Consider the following 25,555-nt stretch of genomic DNA (forward strand, 5'->3'; position numbering starts at 1 on the left):
AACAGTCAAAACACAGCATCGCGCCGTTCTATGAAGTCGACTAAAAAGAAAATGTTAATAAATTAATAAATGTAAAACACAAGTACGGAAATAAAATCGCTAACTATAACAAATTTCTATTTTTATTTAAGTATTTTTCTTTTCTGAACGAAATCATCCTTGTTACCGATAAATTACTTACGCGCATCCATGAAATAATATTATTACTAGCTGGCCCGGCAAACGTTGTTTTGCCATATAAATAATTTCTAGGAAAGACATATAACCTAGATACCGACTGCAGCGCCATCTGCCAGGCTGATTTCTAAATCGAATCCACCTGAAGGTACACAGAAAATTTCACTAAAATCGGTCCAGCCGTTTAAGAGGAGTTCAGTGACAAACACACGCACAGAAGAAATACACGTAATATTATTATAAAACCAAAAAAAAAGCACATCCAATACGATATGCTGTAAAATTCTTCACAATCTTCACTTTAACACAACGACTGAAATTCTAGTCAAGCATAAAAAGCAAGAATGAATAAATACAATGCAATAATAAAATTGAAAATTTAATTTTAATTTTTAAAATCTATAATAATTAATTTATTTAACCCATTAATATAACTTTGATAATACAAACTCAGAAGTGTCAAAATACTTTTCTTTATTTTTGACAAATTCATAAATTGAACCCCCAAAAATAGGGCATGTTATGCGAGTACCTATACGAATTTTTCAATTAAAACCAACACAAACCTAATTAATTTATTAATCTAGCGTTTATTATTGTCATTTTATTATTTCTGACGCTTCATTATTCGTAGTCATGGACGAATAAGATGTTATTTGTCGACATTTGAATATTGTGTCAACTGCAGATAAACCGTAAATGAAGTTTTAATTAATTGCACGACTCGTGAAAACCAAACAAATCCTAAGACTCGTTCTATTATTATTTCCAAATGCGATATTTTAAATGTAGTTGTAGGCCGTCTAGATATAGTAAAGTCTTCGGAATTCATCATATCCGCTCCTTCGCTCATCAATACAATAAAAAGGATATATTAAATGACTTCAGGCACCGTTCGTACAGCTTGTACCTGACAATTAAAAAAAAAATGTGTTTCGATTCAATTTATCTAATTACCAAATATTTACGTAATTTTATTTCATTCAAACACCGAATTGTGAACAGCAGCATTGTTGTTCACATGGCCAAGGTCGATTTAGCGACGTGAGCTTAATTTACTTGTAAAACTACGCGCGCAACAAGCTATAGAGAACTATAGACTTAGACGTTTGCCCGTACAGTGTGCTAGAAGCACGCAGCCACGCGCAATAATATATGAAAACGGAAAATATTAATTTCCTAGAAATTTCATTGCTAACATTGGCCCTAATAGCCGTGAGCACGCGATATTCGGTCCATAGTTTTATTGAGATATTTTATTTAGTGACGATCAGTTGTATCAATGAGCGTTCAATGTGTCATCTCAATTGATAACTGCAGTGCTTGCTTCTACATTCAAATTTTGGGACAAAAGTAAGGTAAGTTAAAAAAGTACTTTTTTTATTAAAAAAAAAACAAACACGTACTTACAAAAATCCTAAATTAAAATTCGTCTTTAAAAATTTGCTATTTGTTAACCGAACCCAATTTATAGAATATTATGAACATTAAAAATGTTTACTGAAAATATATGTAAATGAAGAATTAGGCTGGTTCCATGATGTTTTAATGTGGTAGTTAGCGTCATTTAATAATATTTATAATAAAACCCAAAGCCTACAAAACATTTATTTCATTTTTAATCGAATTAATTACTTTGTGATATTTATTATTTTGTTTAATGTATATCTGTATTAGTTACTACACTTTAAAAAATTCCAGAATTATTTGGCTAATAATGGAAAACATATTTTAGATCACAAAAAGAAATATGAAATCTCTCTTAAAAACTTAAACCCATCTACAAGTACCTTGTATGTTTGTTGTCGGGCAATTTTTATTCGCCCCATCCAATTATATTTATGGACTACTTATGTTATATGGAGTTCTGACACCCATTGTCTGAAACTTTTTCAAGAGGTTGTGAGTTTTTTGCGGGCAGCGTTTTCATTTTTTTTTTTATTGCTTAGATGGAAGGACGAGCTCACAGCCCACCTGATGTTAAGTGGTTACTGGAGTCCATAGACATCTACAACGTAAATACCGCCACCCACCTTGAGATATAAGTTCTAAGGTCTCAGTATAGTTACAACGGCTGCCCCCACTCTTCAAACCGAAACGCATTACTGCTTCACGGCAGAAATAGGCAAGGTGGTGGTACCTATCCGTGCGGACATACAAGAGGTCCTACCACCAGTAATTACGCAAGTTATAATTTTCGGGTCGGGACGGTCGCGGTCGGGTTTGATTTTTATTACACGATGTTATTCCTTCAACGTGGAAGTCAATCGTGAACATTTGTTGAGTACGTATTTCATTAGAAAAATTGGTATCCGCCTGAGATTCGAACACCGGTTCATCGCTCAACACGAATGCACCGGACATCTTATCCTTTAGGCCACGACCACTTCGACTCCTCTATTTCGCCTTTACATCCGACCAGCGTTTCTTGGGCCTACCGCGGGATCTTGGACCTAGTACGTAGAAGTTTAGGCATATTTCTGACGTAGTAGGCTCTGCCCCTAGCATTATTGTAGTCCATGGGCGACGGTAGCACCTCACCATCAGGTGGGCCGTATGCTCGTTTGCCTACAAGGGCAATAAAAAAAACCTAGTATAGATCAATAGAGACGTGGACACTCAAAGCCGCAGATAGGCAGAGAATCGACGCTTTTGAGATGTGATGCTGGCGACGTATGCTACGAATACCATGGACGGCCCGCCGCACCAACATATCTATTCTCAGGCAGTTAAAAATAGAAAAGATTCATCGTCTATCCACAATCTGCCTACAAAGAATATTGCGGTATTTTGGTCATATTGCACGTAGGGATACCAGCAATTTGGAACGCCTTGTGGTGACCGGTAAAATAGAGGGAAAAAGGCCTAGGGGTAGAGGTCCCAAACGATGGTCGGACCAAATAGCGGAGGAGCTGGGAATACCTATCAGCGACGCACTCCACCGGGCTGCAGGGCGGGATCGATGGAGACAGTTGGTTGACGAAATCGGACGGAGTCACGATCCTCAGCAGTGAGGAACCGATCGAAGAGAGAGAGTTAGATCAATAGAATGATAATTATTAAAGTTTCTTTAGAGTGCGTTTTCGTCAGGTATTATTATACTAAATGAATGTGTTTTAAATTTATATCGAGGATTATTTTAATAACGCTTAACGCCACCTTTTTTTATAAAGTACGAGCTTGTAATAAAATGGCGCATGAAGTAAAATGCCTCATTAACCTTAATAATGGTTTGTCATATTTTCGCGACTTAAATTTTGAAGGTCCTAATATTTTTTACAACCAAGGAAAATGTCCGGGTGGAAAATAAAATTTTGCTTGTGTTATGTTTAGGTTGTTATACATACATTGATTGTCAGGAATAATATTATTAACATGACAAATTCCCGATGAATTGCAATTCAATATAGGAACAATTGTACTATTTAAAATGATTCTATAGAAAAAGCCCGGTATATATTTATGCGGTTTCATTACACAATAACTGAATCTAAAAATCGGATAACAAATTATTTCGAAAGAACTGGTCAAGTCAGTTTGAATTCTCAGAGGCTCGTTTGGATATACAACATACCTGTACTTTGGAATCAACATTTTGCAACACATCATACTTAGCATTTTATTCTTGATGTTCCAGTAAAGTCTATTCATACTACTCATAAATCCGCGACTAAGTTATCAATTACAAGCAAATTAATAATCCGTATATCACGGGCGATCCCCCGACGAGAGATACCACCGTTCAGCCTATTTCTGCTGTCCGGGTTGAAGGAAGGGTACACAATGCAATTGAAACTTAAACACTGCGTATTAAGATTGGTAATGGCATTCACGTTGTAACGTCTATACGCTCCGAGAACCAGATAACACCAGGTATGCCATGAGGCTTTCCATCTCTTAAAAAAAATCGAAAACTGAATTGTAAATAAGCAAGATGCTGAATCACTTTGCTAAAGATAAATTGTGCACATCATTGTGTCACAATGTTGTGGGTTTCAAATTCAAGTATAAAACAATTAACAGTGATATACTAACAGTAACAGAACACATTTCAGTGCATATAGGCTTGTCGAGCAAGGCAAAGAAACATAGCTTAATAAATACGGCAAACTAACTTTGAACCCGGCTTTAGGCAATTCTGTTGTTATTGACATAGCAACAGTACTATTCACACCTATCTATACAAAGCATATTAAAAAACTATTCAATTGTTTCACCCTTTGAATAACTTCGAAAAGCAAAGAAAAGAAAAATCGAAGTAATACTATACCCTCATTGCAACCTTATTACCAAATGTAAATGTATGGACTATACCCTTAACTAATCTCTTGAGCATAGCTGAAAAGGCATACAAACTTTAGAATGAGTTATATTGCATTAATGTCAAAAGGCTCGGTGCTTTCCCCAACTCGTTTCATCAAATACATGTCATTGATGAATGGCATGCATTATACTATGCTAACAATAGCATAACAGATTTATTTTATTTCCCTACATAATCGCCGATAGCCTAAAGGGTTATTCCAGCTGGGCTCGGGCAGGGTAACATGCGATACAGTGACCATCAGAATTCAAATTGGAACATTATCCCAGAGAGACGATAAGAGCTTGCACCTGAAGTCGAGAACTCTCTGGGACGGATCTGTGAGCGCGGCGAATTGAGTTGATATAAGCCCACGGAAAGCACTGGTTTGCGGGTTCGCTGCGTAGAAAGAGGCGTTCCCTATAGAGCAAATTTCACAAATATTCCTGCAACCTTCCAAGATCATTTCGATTTTTAGCGATTTTGATTTTGGCCTTTTCGGGCGATTTTTTTTAGGATCACTTGTGCGCTTAATTAACTTTCAAGTGCTGCAAAACCTCTTTACAACGCACTTCGGTCTTGCATTGCTCCCATTTCAGGTCTCCTGGTACCAACGACTTCCGTCAAACTCTATAGAGACAAATCCCAAAAACCAATTCCAATTGTCCTTGGTTTGGATACAATCAACATATATTAAAAATAATATATACTGGAAAATCCATAAACGTATTGACCAGTTAAATCATTATGGACAACACGAACACAATAGCATTACGTATGTAATAAATAAATGCGAGATTTTCCGAGCATTGTGTGACAAAAATCGAAACTGTGTGGAACCTACTTTCAGTGCCGGATGTTCCACATTGTGATTGATGATCGCATCCTTTGCTTATTAAGGTGACGGTCAACGGACTTGCGATAAATTTGTGTTTATTCGACTGAAATAAGTTTCATAATTACATATGAACACCTATTTACAGCTCTCATATTTAAATGCCATATCGTAATCTCAAACACAAATTTTTCTGTAAGAATAATTACGTAAAAAACGTTTAAAAAAAAATCTCTATTACATTGGCATTCATATTAAAATGAACACAGATTCTTCATTACATGGTCTTAGCCACGACACGTCTGATCAGAATACCATTTTGTCTGAAACAGTCATTTGTTATTCATGTTGTGTTCTTTATAAGTTTAAGATTACCGATAAGAGAAGTCCTTGGAATAAAGTACTTACCATTGCTTAGAAAATGTTACTTATTTAAGTACAAAAGTATGTTTTTACAACTGCAACAAAGTTGGGTTTGAAGCACCCATGGCCTTAAGGGTAAGACACCTAGTGTACTCGTGCAAAGCGATCCGGGTATGCTAGAGACCAAATCCCACAAGCAGGTGCCGATTTTTCTAGTGAAATATGTATCTGATTGAAATTCGTAGTTGTTATGTTTGTTTTTTCACCATTTTATAGTAAAAGGCTTAATCAGAAATATATAGTGCAATAATTAGTATTTACAGTATTTTTATTAACGAAAGAACATAATTAAATATCTGCTGCTTTTTATAATACAAATCAAAATTATTATATATTTTAATTCATTATTATAGTTTATTATTTCCAAGTATTATTCTATGATTCTAGTATTATTATTTACAAGTAGTAACTATTTTATTATTCTATGATTCTAGTATTATTACTTACAAGTAGTAACTATTTTATCTTAGTATCAATTTGTGTGTATTTCACCCGTTTGATTCTAGTTTAATCATATATTGTTTATGAATTTTAGGAATGAAAGCGAAAAAACATGCGATGTGTCTTCCTTCTCCTATACGTCACGGCTGTAAGAGGTTTAGACGCCAACTTCTTTTTTGATTACTGGACCGACTTATTCCGGCCTTGGCCATTGAACCCTAAGGAGGGTTTCGTTCAGGACTATACACCTAAACACCGAGAGGAGTTTGACTTCATCGTTGTAGGAGCTGGTTCTGCGGGATGCGTTATCGCAAACCGACTAACTGAAGTGCCACAATGGAAAGTTCTACTTATCGAAGCAGGAGGCAATGAAAACTTTTTCTCGGATGTTCCAATATTCGCTTCGTTTTTATCAATGACACCTATGAACTGGGGCTATACCTCAGAGCCGGAACCACGAGCGTGTAAGGATTTAAGAGGGAAAGTCTGTTTTCTTCCCCGAGGAAAAGTACTTGGCGGTAGCAGCGTACTTAACTTTTTAATATACCAAAGAGGACATCCTGAAGATTATAATGACTGGGCTAGAATGGGTAATCCAGGTTGGAGCTATAACGATATATTGCCATACTTTAAAAAGTCGGAAAACATAAAGATAGATGAATTGAAAAACTCCTCATACCATGGAAGAAATGGATATTTAGACATAGATCATGCTCCTTATAAGTCTCCCCTGGAAAAAGTGTTTAGAAAAGCCGGCGAAGAGCTCGGATATGAATGGCGGGACCCTAACGGGGAACATATGATGGGTTTCTCAAAACCTCAAGCTACAATGAGAAACGGTAGAAGATGCAGTTCGTCGAAAGCATTTCTAGAGCCTGTCCGTTTTAGAAAAAATTTGAAAGTTACCAAACACACCATCGTCACAAAAATATTAATAAAACCTGAAACCAAAACAATTTATGGTGTAGAATTCATCAAACGAAATAAAAGGTCAGTTCAAAATTTATTCATCATAAATAAAATAAGATTTATATCGTATAATAAATGCAACCAGAATAACTACTGATGTTGTGACATGGCATAGAAAGGTACCCTGAAAATACCTAAGCATTTTTACCATTTCGTGGTGCCGTAAACAATCCATATATATAAAAATGAATTGCTGTTCGTTAGTCTCGCTAAAACTCGAGAACGGCTGGACCGATTTGGCTAATTTTGGTCTTGAATAATTTGTGGAAGTCCAAAAAAGGTTTAAAAGTTAAAAATAACAATTTTGTTTTCCCTTTGATGTGTCCCCCGTCGGACGGATTCCTTTTGTTTCTTTTAAGTTTATTTTATACAAAAGTTTAGGTCTTTTGTTTATCGATTGAGGCACTACGAAGTCTGCCGGGTCAGCTAGTTATGTATAAAGTATAATTCATGGGATGATCGTCATTTCAACTGCGACTTTGACCTTTCATCTTAAGGTGAGCGAATCCATTTAAAGTGTTCATGGTTGTTTAACATTGCCTACCCTCAGGTAGGTCACACCTTAGTCTGCCTGTGTAGGTACTCGCTATCTGTCAATTCATGATAATTTTAAAACGAATCTGAAATCTTACTAAAATGTTTTTATTATCATTATAAATACCGTTTTCTTTTAAACTTGTCGATGAAATAATAATGATAAATTGGACGAAGGTTTTAACTAACAAAATCTCATTATGTTTATGCGAATACAAACAAACATACAGCATTGTAACATGTACTAGATAATAAATTATTTCTAAACTAAATCTTTAAGATGCCGTTAAAAGTATTTTTAATGAATATCTAAATACAACACTATAAGTAAGTGGGGCCGTAAAAGTTATAATAAGAATTCAATAAACGCCCCCGACTGATGACGAGAAGCAACTATATGAGCCAGCATCTTCAAAACATCGGTGGGCTAAACTCGCTGATGTGGTTATAAATTTTTATGAGACTTAAGAGTGCCCGATTGGAGGGTGCTACTTCAAATAGGCAGCGCGACACAATAAGCCACTTATCATAGCCGCCGCTAACCACACCCCCGATCCGAGCACGCCAGTCAACCAACGTCGACGTCTTAGCCACGACTTTACAGATCCTTCTGATCCACACTTTCTGCTAGTGGAAGCTAATAATAACAACCAAAACACAGGTCACCATACTCCTCGAACTTGTCTAAAAGTTCAACGTAAATACCTTAGCTCATAGTATCAGACCGCTAATTTTCTAATCGGCTCGTTTCATGGTTCGCGATTTTAATTCAGTAGTAGATGCACTCTCTAAATAGCTGGCCTCGAGCTGTTAGGCTACATACAAAAACAACAAAACGAAGTAAAATTTTCAACAGATTTTCGTATATTAAAAATTATTTGTAGAATACATTTAGAGACATTGCTATATGTAATAAGCTAACAACTATTAACCACTTTTTATTAGGGTTCAACGGATCTATCCGTGTCTATATTTAATTTAGCTAATGTGTATCAATAACACCCTTTGCTGTCACAACGGCACTTTATACCAGGAAAATAAAATGCGAACAAGACCCATAAAGTTAAATGTCACTTTGAAGGGCTATACGATATTATACGAGAGTTTTATTATTCTTGTGAACGTTTCCTGTACTTTTACTTAGTTAAGAGATTAGTGCTAAGAGCGTTACATCGACTTGAATGAGACTTAAGGTGGTTTTGAATATCAATGGAGTTTAACGTCGTGCACGAAGCATTTGTTTGTATGTATGTCTTGATTTAGCGAATGTCACGTGTCATCAGACAAAAAGATCGGTTTAATCATCTATTAAAGAAGTAAGGCAATTTTTGGTCATTTTGTTAATAAATACATTCGCTTTATTTTTGTGCATACCGTAAATTTGTTTCATCTCAAAATCTAAATTTTCTTCGAATTCAGATTCAGAGATTTTTTATTTTTAACCACTCTGATTTAGTTGTTAAATAAAATTTCACTATGTAAATAAAAGGTTCCCTTATATTTTTAAAAACTTATTCAACTGTGCATGTTTTAGATACAGGGTTCTAGCACGCAGAGAAGTAATTTTATCGGCTGGCACCATTGGTTCAGCTCAGCTGTTGATGCTCTCAGGTGTGGGACCAACTGAACACTTAGAGAAGATGGGCATACGTACTCTGGTTGACCTCCCTGTCGGATACAATCTACAAGATCATGTTACTTTCTCCGGAAACGCATTCATAGTCAATGACTCTAGGCTTTGTGTTAACGATGTAAGTTATAAAATACAACATATCGTATTAATTATTATTCAGGTACAAAGTATTAATTAGGTACACAAGCTAACGGCCCATCCCGGTGTTAATTGTTTACAAACATACATTATGCCCTAGCACGAAGATATTAGGTGTCTTAGGATTTAATGACTTCCATATTCCATATGCCGAACTAGGTAAAAAGCGTCTAGGTACAGAATACAGAAGAGGGCCGTTCGGATTGTCGATAATCCCATCCTCACGGATTGTTTGGAACCTCTGGGTCTGGGGACGGACTTCGGTTCCCTCTGTATTTTCTACCGTATGTTCCATGGGGAATGCTCTGAGGAATTGTTTGAGATGATCCCCTCATCGCCTTTTTATTATCGCACCTCCCGCCATCGGAGCAGAGTTCATCCATATTATCTGGAACCGCTGCGTTCATCGACAGTGCGTTTCCAGAGGTCTTTTTTGCCACGTACCATCCGGCTATGGAATGAGCTCCCCTCCACGGTGTTTCCCGAGCGCTATGACATGTCCTTCTTCAAACGAGGCTTGTGGAGAGTATTAAGCGGTAGGCAGCGGCCTGGCTCTGCCCCTGGTATTGCTGAAGTCCATGGGCGACGGTAACCACTCACCATCAGATGGGCCGTATGACCGTCTGCCTACAAGGGCAATAAAAAAAAAAGATTAAATACAAATTGCTATAGACGCAGTTCGTCTCAGGTAGGGATCCCCTATGCAATGGAATCTTTAAAAAAACTAATATAAATAAAATGAAGTATGTAGTGGTTGTAAACATAAAATTAATAAGATTTCCTTGTGCATTTACCGATGAAAGATTATTATTTTCTTATCAAAAGAACAAGCTTTTCTATCTCAAGTTACTGGTTCTGAGTGCAACTCACAGGTCTCTAATCGAGAACATTCGTAAACAATAAATAAAAACCACTGTATATATACTAATATACAGTGGTTTTTACGGATATTCCTTTATAATTACTGAACCATGTGGACACAGTTTGTTATGTAAACAATTGTTCGTAGTCATAAAATGCGGCTGCGCCCGCAAGCTCCGTTGCTTTTTACTTTTTCCTCTCTACTACTAATTAAATTGGATCTATGAATAGATAACAGAAGGTGCTAAGGATTTAACGATTTATTTTGCTATTATTCAGTTAACGGCTGCATCACCTTTCTCAGCGGCATCATATATGACGGGCAAGGGCCCTTTAACGCTTCCAGGCGGAGCTGCCGGCCTAGCATTCATACGTACTAATGTATCAAACGATTCAGTAGCAAGCCGGCCAGACATGGAACTAGTCATGGGAGCAGGGTCTCTGGCCGGAGATTTTATAGGAATTTTGCGTTCTTTACTCGGTACGTATTGATAAATAATTTAATGTGAAAATATATTTTATATCTATCTCATTGGTTCCACAGTTTTTTTCCTACCTATGCTGATAGCCTTGAGAGGCTATTTCAAGCCTTAAGAGGCTATTTCAGCTTCTCCTTGACGTGTAGGTGAGCTCACGAGCTCAGACCGGGAGTGTTGCTAATACTGGCCCTAGCAAGAGCAGTTCTTCGCAGAATCTACCACCGGATCGGAAACGCAACCCACTGAGAAGATCCGGCGAGAAACTCAGTGGGAGTTCCACGGTGCTTAATGATTACCATAATAACAACTTCTTTGTTTTCATTTGATATCTTTCATATCTTGAAACTATATTACAAACATCCTATATACATATTTCGAGTGCTTTATATTAATTAAGAATTAAAAAGATATTGATGTTTAAGTATGATTGTAGGAGTTACAGATAAATGGTTCTGGAAAGTCTACGGTACACTTCCCCCGAAAGTGAGATGGCGTACTTTCTCTCTCAACCCTGTACTGATTCGCCCAAGGAGTGTTGGACGACTTATGTTAAGAAGTTCAAATTTTTTCGACCATCCGAGAATTCAACCGAACTACTTCAGTGATTTGAATGACCTCAAGGCTATGGTACAAGGAGTCCGAATGGTAATTGTTTTTTTTTTAAAGTTTAATTGAATTATTGTTGCCGTATACAGATTTGAAAGCTACATAATTGACATGAAGCCTCAAAAAAATATTTATAGTTCCAATTAAATTTTTAGACATATAATTATGATTTCGCAGATTGAAAATATAATAGGAACAAAAGCATTTCAACAATACAATACAAAACTACATGATACACCATTTCCTGGTTGCGAACATCTAATCTTTGACTCAGATGAATACTGGGAATGCGCCATAAAGCAGACTTCTATTACACTGGATCACCAGGTAGGTACAGGTTTAGCTGTGTGGGTTCAGTCTGGAATAGCACCGTCGTATGTTTAGCTGTATGTCGGAAATTTACTGAAGAATGAGCAGCAGAATTAGTAGCCGACTACTATACCAGAGTACTGCGATCGCCAACCGGTATCCAATCCAATCCGTAGCAGTGCGTATTATAAGATTTGTAAGCCCGCACAGGTACTTATTTCCGCTCTAAAGCAGTCATGCACTCCGGTTTAAAAAGTTTATTATCTAAATAAAATACTGTATTACATTAGAAATACCATTATACGTTCATCAAATTTTTTTTATTTTTAGGTCGGCACTTGTAAAATGGCACCAACAGGAGATCCAACTGGAGTAGTTTCTCCTAGATTATTAGTACACGGTGTTAAAGGATTAAGAATAGCAGATGCCTCAATAATGCCACGAATTCCCGCATCTCACACTCACGCTCCAGTTGTAATGATAGCAGAGAAAGCTGCAGACATGATTAAGGAGGACTGGGGTTATTTAAATTAATAAAATATTAGTGATTTTTTTTTAAATATAATTGCTATAATACACCCTCTTTAGATTTTAGATACAGTAGTTACATTTTATAAATAAAATTTATAGTAAAAATTCTCCCTAGTCATCTTGTTTAAATTAATGTGTATAATAAAACAATACATGACAAAAATGGTTTTATTTGTTCTTCATATTTTGTATCCTATTTACCTACATAAAACTCTACTGTTCTTAATGATATATAGTAATTAAATTGGTGAAGGTCCTGTCTTCGTTTTTCTATTTAGTTTTCTATACAGGAACGACAAGCGCTTTTGTATTTCCTTCCATTTTGTAGGTCTCAATCTAGGTGTACCAGTTTTTGCCCACATTTTCTTTTTTCTTAGTAGGATCTAACCAAATGATAAAATTTCATTAAATTACTATCCTAATATATGTTTCTTTTTTTGTAGTTTACCTACTACTTAATAAACCAATTCCATTAATTGACAAAAAACATGGTAATTTTCATTCAAATAAAATCCCCAATTTCACATAGATGACAGTGATTTAATACATTAAATCTTACTTACAAATTAAGAGAATATTTATAAAATTCTGTGAAGTTTAGTTGGGATTATAGTAGTTGTAGCCGCAACTCAATGACTAGGATCACCTTTTGGATAAGTAGAAAATTTTCACAACATTCAGTCTACTGAACAAAAACATGTATTTGTTGGAAGATGCAATTTTATAGTTATTTCCCACAGTTTCATATTTATGCCAATGAAGGGAGCTCAGTAAATAACATTTTGACAACCAATTCTTACAAGTTAAGCAAAATGTAAAAATATCAGAAACTTTTAAAAAAAGTACCTAATGCACCCAAACATGAACATTTTGTAATCATTACGGCTCGTAAATCGTGAGTCTCTGCAGCTTGAAATTTTGCAAAAAGCTTTCTATTTATGAGTACTATCTACAAAGAAATTGTGAGCTTCCAAAGCGACGGACCATAAAGGAACGTTTAGCCATCATTTCATGTACCAACTAAAACTTCATAACTTTATAATACTTACATGATATTCATGTCCACTCACACCCCGAATCCATGACGGTATATTATATAATGTTTTAACTGGATGTAGATTACCAGGTCCTAAAATGTCTATATAGTCATTTTGTCCAAAAAGAGCTTTTCTTACTGACCAAGGATTATCAGGTCTGCAAGAGGAATTTTGTTTATTCAGTTTTAATTTTCTTAAGTTTAAAAAAACAGTGTTGTTATAGAAATGAATTCAATAATTAACTAAATTTCGATATTCTTCTAACCTGTATTCAGGTATTGGTAGTGCCTTTCCTTCAGATCTAGGCAAGAGTCCACCACGCCAGATACTCTCTTGGTAGCCATATCTCCTGACTAATCGTTTTTTATCGGCGTGATATCTTGTCCTTCAAGAAAAACAAAGTATTTTGTAATAAATTTTGTAAAGCATTACATTAGATTAATATTGTTCTAATTGCACTCCTAACCTTACAACGTTTACTGTGGGTTTCCAAACAACGCTTAGAATCCTCGAAGTTAACCAGGTCATTTTAAGATGTAGAATGTTTAATTATAAACTACTTAATTTAAAGTTCAAACGGTCTTATATATATTAGCATAAAACGTCCTTTATCAATAATTCAATAAATAAAATAAAGATTATTTATAATAGTTCATTTTTTTAAAGGGATTTTATGACCTGGTAACTAAGACCTTTGGGTCAAGTCTTATTTTAATTTTTATTCTTATTTTGATGAAAAATGATAATCTGAAGTGAAATGAAATGATATGGTATGAAATATAATCTCAGGAAAAGTGATGGTCATTTACTGAGACTTTTTTAGTGGACTTTTTGGAGGATCCCGAGAAGTTACGTTCAGATTTGGATTGTCACACATTTGCGCACTTTCACAGATACTAAACAGTTAATAAACCACCGTTATTACACATATAAACCTGAAGAAACACTAAACGATTAAATAAAACAATTCACTCCATCCCACTCCTGCCAAAAAATCATTTTGTTAATATCTCTATCCCATGGAGTTAATAAGTACCTACAACATCCTTAGATGTTTTTTTTGTCCATTTGGGATAGGATCTTAGTTCCTAATAGCTTTCATAAATATTAAAAACCGAAACCAATTTTACTGTATGAAAATTTAACAGGAACAAACGAAATGAAATAGAATTTAATGAGATAAGTTATGAAAAATCATGTGTTGGATTAAATAAAATAAGTTTTCAGTAAAATGGTCCGAATTTATTAGGTTACTAGGTCCTATCTAGGTTTCTGGAATACCACGTCTAAGTAAATCCTACAAAAAGCACCGTTGGGCTGTATCAGCGCCTTCAACTAAACAATACCCAGGGTAAGGTCAAGTATTTGGGAGTCATCCCGAATGCATCCAGGAACTTCTACCGTCACGTAAACTGTCCATGAGCGCACTGCGCTTTCCTAGACAGACTAGCCTGTGATCTGCAAGCGGAGTAAAATACGCTTACGTAATAAGGCAGAATAATTCACGATTTATATTAGCCTCATAATGACATTGCTGGAGTCATGGTCCAGACGGCTGGCCGATCCTTCGGCTGGTCGTAGGACCGTCGAGGTGATTCGCCCGGTCCTTGTGGATTGGGTGAATCGTGACAGAGGACGCCTCACTTTCCGGCTCACGCAGGTGCTCATTGGGCATGGTTGCTTCGGTGAGTTCCTGCACCGGATCGGAGCCGAGCCGACGGCAGAATGCCACCATTGTGGTTGCGACTTGGACACGGCGGAGCACACGCTCGTTGCCTGCCCCGCATGGGAGGGGTGGCGCCGTGTCCTCGTCACAAAAATAGGAAACGACTTGTCGTTAGCGAGTGTTGTGGCATCGATGCTCGGCGACGACGCGTCGTGGAAGGCGATGCTCGACTTCTGCGAGTGCACCATCTCGCAGAAGGAGGCGGCGGGGCCAGTGAGAGACGCACAATCCCGCCGCCGTCGAGCGGGGGCCAGGGAGGCGGATCCCGCCCAAGCCCTGGCCCTCTAAGTGTTTCGGGTCCCCCTCATATGTCCGTCTGGGAACCGGCGAGGGGGGCCTAAGAAGACGACGTGCAAGCTGCTCTGCACGCGTTTTACGCAAGAGCATCCGGGTGATGGAAGGCCGGCTATCCTCGACCCACGCTGGTTCTGGTCCAGCGGGGTATTCCGTAGGATAGCTCACTCTAACCGGCGCCATCTAGGCGGGCTTCCGATAGCCTGCCGACCGAGAGGTCCGCTGGTCGTGGCGCCGACGACCGCCGGTCCGGCTTCTCGAGGGGGAGGGTGATGGGAGAGATGTGCTCCACACTAAACGCTTCACTTTCCTCCCTTTGCCTCTTTATGAGTTCTGTCTCATGCGAGGTTTGGACGTTGGTTGTTGAGCGACAGATTTTAGTCAGTTCGACTCTGACATGCTCCGCCCTCCATCCCCAGTGGAGGGCGGAAGTCCGGCGATTTCCTCCTGACCAAAAAAAAAGCCTCATAATGACATAATATACCAATGTGGTGATCACTAACGCGGCCGCACTCGCGTAAGACTTGTTCCGTTTGAATATGTTAGTTGTCAGAGCACCGTGGTACGTGAGAAATGTGAATCTTCACCATAATCTGGGTCTCGAACAAGTCGGTCCGTATGTACCATACCTGAAGTCAATTTCATGACTGTATTCACTTATCCCCCTCCTAGATGCACGAGCATTCAGCATACTCAGGGTAGCCTGGTGGATATGTGTGTGTCTGTAGTAACTGATTAAGTCAGAGGAGCAAAAATAATGGAAAATGTACTAGATTATGACTGACTATGTCAAACAAGAAACCGTCAAATATTTATAAAGTGTTTAATAACTTTTTATTGAGGGAAAAACTTAGATTACAACACGACCCCGTTTAGATGCTGCTTTGATAATTTTAGTCTTCTTTTCTTTTTTCTTCTTACTAATATTTTCTTTTCTTTTCTTCTGTCTTTCATTCTTCTTTTGTTCTACTGAACTAATCCTGTTTTCCCATTGCTTTTTACTTTGCTTTTTCTTTTGCTCCTGTAACCAAAAACATTTATTTAAAACATATATGTACATATATATTTTTTTATTGCTTAGATAGGTGGACGGGCTCACGGCCCACCTGGTGCTAAGTGGTTACTGGAGCCCATAGACATCTACGACGTAAATACCGCCACCCACCTTGAGATATGAGTTCTAAGGTCTCAGTATAGTTACAACGGCTGCCCCACCCTTCAAACCGAAACACATTACTGCTTCACGGCAGAAATAGGCGCCGTGGTGTTACCTGCCCGTGCGGACTCACAAGAGGTCCAACCACCAGTAAAAAGTGGTTAACTGGACCACCAGTAAAAAGTGATTAACTGGTCCTACCACCAATGGTTGATGCCATTCTTATCCACATCTGCCCTGCCGTCCTGACTATGTCCTTGGTTCACAGTGCAATAAAAACATAATATTAATTTTAAAAACAATAATTTTAAAAACAATCTTGAAAATAATATAAATGTTATATTATTGTCTATGATTCTGACTCTGACTATTGTCAATTGAGGATTATCTAATCAAATTATAAATGAGAAAGGATCAATATATGTATTAACATACATCAATATACAATTAGATGAAACATAATAATTTTCATTACAAGTTTAATATAGATTATCCACACAAATAGGGCGCAGTCCGACAAGGTGGTTCGACCAAATCCGCACCACACTAGAGATCCCATTCCACGACGCCCTTCATGCGGCCAATGATCGGAGGCGCTGGCGGGACATCACAAGGAGTAAAATCATGTCAAATTATAATGGTCACGACCCTCAGCAGTGAGGAAACGACGCGAGGAGGAGGAGATCCACACAAAATCAAACAAACTGCATAGCTATAAGATCTAGAAATTTGTAAAATAATGGTTTAGTGCTGGTTGATTAAAAAAGTAGCATTTCGGCAGATATCTCCCAATTTATCATTCCCTACATTTTTGGAAAAGCTTCTCATTCTTGGTCAAGAGGAGGGAAAAAGCCAAAAGCAAGGCACCAACAAGATGTTGAATACTATAAAGATGATAGTTAGGAGTCAGCATCCAACAGGCGGTCCACTTCATAGAGGACCGATCTTCATGCAAAGAGTTTCGAGTAATTATAGGTGTGGTCGCAAGCCTCAGTAATGAAGGACCAACAGAGAAGAATATTTTGTCAACAAAAATAAATGTCAACAAACATAATTTACAAATTGTAAAATCTGCTTAAACAGTGCTACAATTATAATGTAGTTATATTTGCATAATAACAATGAAAAATTTTAATAGAAATTAAGCTAGACATTCAATGAAACTACTTTAATACAGTACCACATTTGATGTTTTGTTTAAGAACGACAGTAAGCATCTGAAGTTAGCAGACAGATACTCCTGAATTTAACCATCAATAAATAGAAACTGTTAAGTATAACTATGCATAGGAGTCTCAACATTAAGTTCTGTGATGACCTCTTAGTGTATGTAAGCATAAGGTTAATTTAAAAACTTGATTGTAATTAATTATAGTGTGGAATATAAAATATTAATCTTTAAAAAATTACTAAAAGGTACAATACAACAATGAAACCAATTATGGAGTTACCATTTTTTTTATAGATTTCTTCAATAACATTGGATCATCTTTAACTTTTTGTCCCTCAGCTTTCTGTAAAATTGTTTTCCATGCCAACTTTTCCTTCATCTCCTTAACTTTGGTTTTGTCTTCCTTTTCCTCCATTTCTCTAAACTTCTCATCTTGGTGTTTTAAATTTTCTAGAATTTTTTTAGGATTTTTTTCAGTTTTAGATCCCTTTTCTGTAAATGTTTGCAACAATTAGTTTAAAAACAATGTTCAATGGGCCAATCGCCAATATTTAACAATTTGATTTGTTTAATTGCTAGAGCAGAAAGATTTCATTTCCAAGTCCATCAGTAAGTAGTTATTATCTTTTCCAGTTTCGAGGAAATGTAAAAAAAACAATATAACATTATGCAGGCATAATGTAGACCTGCAAATATTGCTGGTCTTTAGCCATTACATTTTTTTCTTACCAATTCAATTACTAATGTTACACCCTAGCTCATACAACTACTTATGCCTTCCATCATTCAACCATCATAATACTCATCTCATTTACCTACAAAACTTCTTTCACTCTTGCCTCTAATAGCTATCTTGAGCACTGATGGCAGAAAGTATGGTATATGTATTTCTAGTGTTTGACAGTACATACATTATACTATCCATAGATTATAGTCTAACAAACATGAACTGCCTGTACATGAATTCATTTGTGATAAAAAGATATTTCTGACACTGTGTGGTAGTTGTGAGCATTAATTACCTTTATTGCCAAAATTATCAAAATTAAACTTTGAAAATACTAATTTCGCATCTGTATTGAAAACTGGTTTAGGTGCGGAAATTTTATGTTTCTGTTCAATTTGATTATTCTCATCCTCCAACAATGATTTATCTATGTTTAGTTTTTTTGTTTTATTCAATCTTTCTTTCTTTTTAATTTTTTTATTTAATTTACTATTTAAACTCTTTTTTACGAGTTTTGTTTTCAAATTATGTTTTTGTTGTGATTTCAATTTTTCCAATTTCTCTTCCAACTCAGCAATGCTCCGGGCCCGTTTTGGTAAATCCTTTTCCTCATTTTCATTTTTACTGCCTGTATAGATTTCATAGTCTGCGTCTTCATCGGCACCTAAAAATGCATCATTCTTATAAAAAAAATTATTTCAACAAGTTTATGTATTTATTGACGCATTATAATTTTAAATACCTTTAATCTAACCTTAAAATTTTCTACAATCATACAACTATTACCATACCTCAAGGTATACTGCAAGACTAGTTAAACACAGCTGATAATCAATGTTATTACTCACCTTTTGTTAAAATTGAAACAGGCATAACTGAAAATATGCCTTTTATAAAGTTGAACTCTCTCTGCAACTCATTTTTTACTTGTTTATTTTTCCTAGGTTTCTTCTGAACAATCATCTGAAAGTCGGTTTACAAAATGACAATTTTCGTAAATAATGAACTATTTATCAGATTTACAATTTATGCAAAATTCAACAAATGCAATAAATGTTAAATTTTATGAAAATTGTTGATGGCACAGTACATACGGATTTTTTTAAGAGATTTTATGACCTGGTAACTGAGACCTTTAAGTCATGTCTTATTTTAATTTATATTATTCATATTTTTATGAAAAATTATACTATGGAGTGAAATGAAATGAAGATGATTAATTTGAGACACTAATCAACTGGTATGAAATTAAATGAAATGAATTGAGATGATATGGGATGAAATATAATCTCAGTAAAATGGTGGTCATTTACTAACATTTTTTCCACTTATTACGTTAAACCTGAAGAAACACAAAATAGACAAAATAAAACAAATAACACAACTTCAATCCTCGCGTTCCCGCCAAAAAATACGTTTCAAGCTTATTTATACATTTAGTATAATATCTATGATTTCAATCAACTTGAAATCATAGATATATATCTTGACTTTCTTTCGACTTTTTTTGGCTCCAAAGATATATATTATTCATTTAGATCACTAGCTCAGTGATCCAATTTAATTGATTAGTCTCTGAATTAATTCATTTCTTCGTCTAGCTAGATCATTTAGCTCAGTATACATATATCACTCTTTGCATTGGAATATTTACAATGGTCAGTTCATTCATTCATTTTGTAACTGTCAGGGCCTATCTAAACACGTACCGTACTAATACACAATATAGTCGTCTGGTGTAGTGGTAAGTGACTTGGTCACTACACAAGGGGGTCGCGGGTTCGAATCCCGCCAAGGGAAGATATTTGTATGATAAATATAAATGTCTTTTCCAGGGTTATGGATGTATATTAAATATATGTATGTGTATAATAAAAATCTTACATTTATATTCGTTATTTGGTACCTGTAACACAAGTTCTTTACGAACTTATCACGGGACCAGTTAACGTGGCGTGATTATTAGTAAATATTTATTTATTATTATTATTATTATAGTTTATATTTACACTTATTTATTATTAAACTTATTGGTGGTACCTACCCGCGCGGACACACAAGAGGTCCTACCACCAGTAATAACATAAATTATGATTTTGCGGATTTAATTTTTATTACACGATGCTATTCCTTCACCGTGGAAGTCAATCGTGATAGTTTTTTGAGTACGTATTTCATTAGAAAAATTGGTACCCGCCTGAGATTCGAACACCGGTGCATCGCTCAAAACAAATGCACCGGACGTCATAACCTTTAGGCCACGACGACTTCTAAACGTCTCAACGTGAGTGACGTGACATTTACGTTGTGATATTTAATTTTATGGGCACCGGTAACCACTTAGGAACAGATAGACCGCGAGCTTGTTCACCACTATATACAATAAGTAAAAGAATCTACGTTTTCCCGCTACTGTTCCGTTTATTACGCGAAATATATGTACACACTCCCGTAGCCTTTATTTAAACAGTAGGTCCGTGACTCCCTAAATAATTATATAATTAGTAGATTATGAAAAAGTTGTTTTCTTTTGTGTTTACATTCTAGAAATAGGGTTATAAGCGAGGAGAAATAGTTTAGATAGGGTTCGATTTCCAGTCCAAGCGTGGGGTAAATAAATAAGCTAATGGACCAAAAAAGTAATTAAGAGTTCGGTACCGAAAATTGGAACCCTAATAATATTCGTATATTTCAGAAAATTTTATAAAGACAACACATATGTAAATATTACTTTTTGTATTTAAATAATCGTCAACTTTAACATTTATTGTACCTATTTATAATGCATTTATCTTTTATTAAATGAAAATAACATTCCAACAATTGGTTACTTTTTTTTTAATTTACTTGGAAATCATACTTATTAATAGCCTTATAAAAGTTTAATGTTCAAAACCAAGTTCCAAGTATCTTGAATGAACACGAAATCTAGTTATACTTCAAATACTCTTCTCTGGTTATGATGTTTAACAAATTCGGAAAAATAATTATAGTATTTTCTCTTATGATAGCTTAAAGTAACAGCTCGTATCAAAAACAAAAAGTTAACAATTATTTATAATATAGGTAAATAAAAATAAACTCTCAGTTCGATCATTATTCACTTTTTTAGTACAAAATATGAACACATTTTGATAATTTATGCAATAAATACCTCTACTGTATCCCTATTCTTTGTACTTACAACTAGATGAACTGTGAGACATGAGTTTTGCAGATGCTACAACAAATTTGGAGGTCATAAACATACAGTGTATGTTTAACTAATAAAAGCATTTAGACAAAAGCGTAAAAAATTAACAAATCTTGCACATAATTTTATTCTTAGCTAACCAAATAGTATTCACCTATAAAGATAAATTTATTTGTTTCATTTGAAGAAGTACTGTAATGAAAATAGGTTTTGTCATTAACTGTACAGAGTTGGTGGGCAGTCTCGGTGGATAGAATTTCTGTTGTATGTAATTCAGACATCTATTTAACGGATTGTAAAACTATTACAATATGTAAATATGTAATCCAAAATGAATTACTTATTTATGCAAAAATATAATTATATAGAAAAACTAAATAACTATATAAGATAATAAGCTTAATTTCAAGTTTTTTTATAATAATAATTCTTAAGCCTATGAAATGTAAACGATAAAACATTAAATAGCAACAATGAACTTTTTAAGCCTCAAATATAGTCCTGTGTAAATAAATGAAAACATTTATATTAAACAATATTGTATAAATGAACATAGGAATGGACCATTTATAAAACAAAAATCTAATAAAAACGAATTTTTAAATATGCAATTTAGTTTTCTTTTTTCATAAAACTAATATTTTATAATAATATATTATAACATGGCCCAAATCTAATTTTACATCATATACTTTACTTTTTTCATTTCGATATAGCCTCCATAATTGTTACTATATTTTTACTATCCATTCATAAATGGTTTTATTAGTCAATCATAAATATTGCATTAATTCCAGTATTATAACACTTAATAATATACTTAAAGGGCATCAAGAACACAACAACTTTGTTAAATTCAAAACCCAATTGAAGAATAACCCAAAGCCACCGTCTTGTGATCATCAGTTTATCGAGAGGATTTTTTTCAGAATAATTTTAATTTATTATTCTCAAATTGGGTATCTGTTTATCATCCCATAGCCATAACACACAAGGCTTTGCCAACGGTTCATTGCACTTCACGCACTTAGCCTAATTTAATAATAACACCAAAAAAGATTCTACCCAATTACGCACTTACAATTTGTAAAGGTATCTTTAGAAAATATGGTATAGAAATACTTCATTAATATATCATAAATGTATCTATACAACTAATTTTGGAGTACTCAGATGCACGAAAAAAGTAACATACTTTTACAATCCAAAAAAATACAATTATATAAAACAATATTATCTAAAACTAAAAATAACTCAAAAAATTTGCAAAAATAGAAAAAAAATATTGTGTGTAATACTGCACACCATGCTTATAACTAAATCAGTCAAAGCATAACTGTTATAAAAGAATAAACTAATAAATTCAGGTTCACATTGATTATTTAAAAAACATTTTTGAAAATTTTATAATGAGGTTCCGAAATCAGTTTAACAATTTGAGCACATTAAAATAAAATGAATTATCGCCTTCATATTAAAATATGTTCAGATGGCTATATTGCTTACACTAGCTGTATGAACTACTAACTAAAGCCTAAATATAAATGGTAATAATAAAGCAAGTCGTGAGGCGGGATATTTGCATCAGTCTTGTGAAATTTTCAATTGTGTAATTGATTAATGTCATTTGTCTATTTGGTAGTCTTGTTGAAAATGAATAAAATGTTAATTTTCCATATTATTGCATAGCTTTAGAACTTATCAATTCAGTTCTGACTTTAAAGATGAGAGAGTTGCATCAAGTACCCTACCAGCTGCATAACCAGGTATGTTAAGATAAGCAGGTTTGTCATGTTCACACAATCCTGGTTGTTGACAACAGCGATTCATTGAGGATGTTGTTGCAGTGTTTGATGAAGTAGTACTACTACCTTGGGCACCACTGGTTTCAGATGTTATCAAACACACCATTTTGTGAGTTGTGAACTGTTCTAATGAACGTAATTGTTCACCACAATTTTCACACTTCAATTCTCTAGCATGCACTTTTCTGTGACTGTTCAAGGACCTGGAGTTATCAAAGACTTTACTGCACATGTCACAGTACTTCAATACTTTTTCTCCAGTACACACCACTTTGTGGTTATTGAGTCTATCTAGAGACATGTAACGTTTGTTATTGCACAAGTCACATTTGAACTGTTTTTGAGGTACTCGGCCTGTATGGACCTGCATATGCTTACGTAAATTGCTCTTATCTTTAATATACTTTGAACACACTGAACACTTGTTTACATCCTTACGAGTATGAAGAGCATCCAGGTGCCTTCTGAGATGTGATTTTTTATGAAATGGCTCCAGGCATATTTGACATCTGAATGGTTTTTGTGATGGATGAACACCTGTCAAGTGGGTATTGAACTCCAATATTGTTGGATAACTTTTTCTACAATGAGGGCAATGAAATAGCTTGCGGCAAACTGCTGCGCTAGAGTCACAAAATGGATCTGAGCAATCGTCACAAAAAGTATCTATCCCTACTGGAGGTGTGGAAGTACCTGCCTGAAATTGCTCTAGTTCATTTTGTAAAGGATCATGTTCGGGGGAACATGCTCCAGAGGGTTCCTGCTTGACTTTTGCTTGATCTGAGTTCTCTGCAAATTCATCTTGATCTGGTGTGTTTCGAGATGTACTGGCAAGCATCCACCATGGATTGTAGTGCCACACCCCCAGTCCTGACTGTACAGTATTTTGCCCTTTTATGTCACTAGGTTTTGTTTGCGTTTCTGCATTGGAGTATCCAGGGAAACTTGGCAGTTCTTGTTTACTTCGGCTTGATTCAAATATACTGTGATGCGATATGAGGTTTTCATAGTCACTCGTATCCAACTTCTTATCACTACTTTCTTGATCCCTTTTAGACATTTCTTGTGATTAAGCTCTGTAAATTAAAAGCAATAAAACACATTTCAATTTATGTTTGAAATTCCTTGTCATAATGATATTTAAAATTGTTGTCGTGTCTATTTACAATTTACGTAAATAAACAACGCAATAATCGCGCGTTTTATTTAACAGGCAAACTTTCCGCTTGGTAGACGAAAAAGATATTAAATCGCAAAATGAATGTGCTTTTAAATTTTAATTATAACCCATTTCATTATTTTTACAGTTTAATTAATTTTATCAAACAAGAAAATGTAAACAGACATCAATTTTTTTGGTTTACAATGGATAAACAAACAACTTTCCATATTTGTGGGAATTAAATATATGGGGAGAATTTTAAAAATATTGCTTGATAACATTTCACAGAAGTCGTTTACTAAAAAAAATTGTTCTCAACTTACTTAGTACATACAATTCCTATTAAATATTTTACTTTCAAAATAAAGAACTCATTGACGACCAGCCATTTTGTTTAATTGTTTACTTTATGTTCCGTCCGTCGGTTTCGTTCATTCTTTCCCATTGATAGCATGACTGATTTTAGGTCCCATGAAAGCTGAAACCCGTTGTTTTTTAAAAAACTACATAAGAATATAAGTTATTAAGAAAATTTTTGAGCACAGGAAAATGTGAAATTTTTAATTTTGATATTCGGAAACATCGGTAAAAAGACAACATTGTATAAGACTTACTAGCCTCAATGCTTTGAAATTTTGAGATTAACAATGGGCTAATATTGTTTACATTGGAATCAACGAGACTTAGAACTACTTTTCATGACTTCCACTTAGTGGCCTTCATCCCCTTTGCCGTCTTAATTATTTTTTTCTCAAAGAATGATGCCTAAAACTATTGAGGGTAAAGGCAGTTTTAGCTATTTCTATCGTGAATCAGTAATGGGTTTCGGTTTGAAGGGTAGGGCAGCCATATTATTGTAACAACTGAGACTTCGAGCCAACTTAGGGTGAAAGCGATCACTATTTGAAATATAAATTTTTAGAAATAGGTCCCGACATAATCTCATGAATAGCTATAGGTAACCGAATACATAACATTTATAGATACATTAAAAAAAACAATACAGCCTTACAAAAAGGCTTATTACACTTGGATAAATTTAGTT

The 25,555-nt window shown here is 35.1% G+C and overlaps 4 protein-coding genes across 5 annotated transcripts; 1 reads left to right on the forward strand and 3 right to left on the reverse strand.

Moving 5' to 3' along the window:
* The first annotated feature begins 1,261 nt into the window (after positions 1-1,261).
* On the forward strand, positions 1,262-12,253 carry LOC114247169 (glucose dehydrogenase [FAD, quinone]). Its single transcript, XM_028180042.2, has 7 exons — positions 1,262-1,535; positions 6,274-7,169; positions 9,217-9,433; positions 10,594-10,795; positions 11,227-11,438; positions 11,577-11,726; positions 12,039-12,253. The coding sequence occupies exons 2-7, from the start codon at positions 6,292-6,294 to the stop codon at positions 12,240-12,242; spliced, it is 1,863 nt and encodes a 620-aa protein (XP_028035843.2). The 5' UTR covers positions 1,262-1,535; positions 6,274-6,291; the 3' UTR covers positions 12,243-12,253.
* Positions 12,254-12,393: 140 nt separating this feature from the next.
* mRpL51 (mitochondrial ribosomal protein L51) lies at positions 12,394-13,938 on the reverse strand. The gene is made up of 4 exons (XM_028180043.2): positions 13,743-13,938; positions 13,542-13,661; positions 13,289-13,433; positions 12,394-12,622 (listed from the first exon to the last, which is right to left on the reverse strand). The coding sequence occupies exons 1-4, from the start codon at positions 13,802-13,804 to the stop codon at positions 12,479-12,481; spliced, it is 471 nt and encodes a 156-aa protein (XP_028035844.2). The 5' UTR covers positions 13,805-13,938; the 3' UTR covers positions 12,394-12,478.
* A 2,167-nt stretch (positions 13,939-16,105) lies between these two features.
* Positions 16,106-19,461, reverse strand: LOC114247134 (Surfeit locus protein 6). The gene is made up of 4 exons (XM_028179999.2): positions 19,199-19,461; positions 18,646-19,014; positions 17,904-18,115; positions 16,106-16,317 (listed from the first exon to the last, which is right to left on the reverse strand). Exons 1-4 carry the CDS (start codon positions 19,311-19,313, stop codon positions 16,147-16,149), a joined length of 867 nt encoding a protein of 288 aa, XP_028035800.1. The 5' UTR covers positions 19,314-19,461; the 3' UTR covers positions 16,106-16,146.
* Positions 19,462-21,071: 1,610 nt separating this feature from the next.
* Positions 21,072-25,252, reverse strand: LOC114247132 (uncharacterized). 2 transcript variants are annotated; one of them, XM_089733327.1, is made up of 3 exons: positions 25,125-25,252; positions 24,834-24,988; positions 21,072-24,424 (listed from the first exon to the last, which is right to left on the reverse strand). In XM_089733327.1, exon 3 carries the CDS (start codon positions 24,406-24,408, stop codon positions 23,245-23,247), a length of 1,164 nt encoding a protein of 387 aa, XP_089589453.1. In that variant the 5' UTR covers positions 24,409-24,424; positions 24,834-24,988; positions 25,125-25,252; the 3' UTR covers positions 21,072-23,244. The 2 variants fall into 2 exon arrangements, with proteins under 2 accessions (XP_089589453.1, XP_028035798.2); XM_028179997.2 differs by lacking the exon at positions 25,125-25,252 and having other exon boundaries at positions 24,834-24,990.
* Between the last annotated feature and the right edge of the window lie 303 nt (positions 25,253-25,555).

This window comes from Bombyx mandarina, chromosome 15 (assembly GCF_030267445.1).
Source record: "Bombyx mandarina strain Sakado chromosome 15, ASM3026744v2".
NCBI classification, from domain to species: Eukaryota; Metazoa; Arthropoda; class Insecta; order Lepidoptera; family Bombycidae; genus Bombyx; species Bombyx mandarina.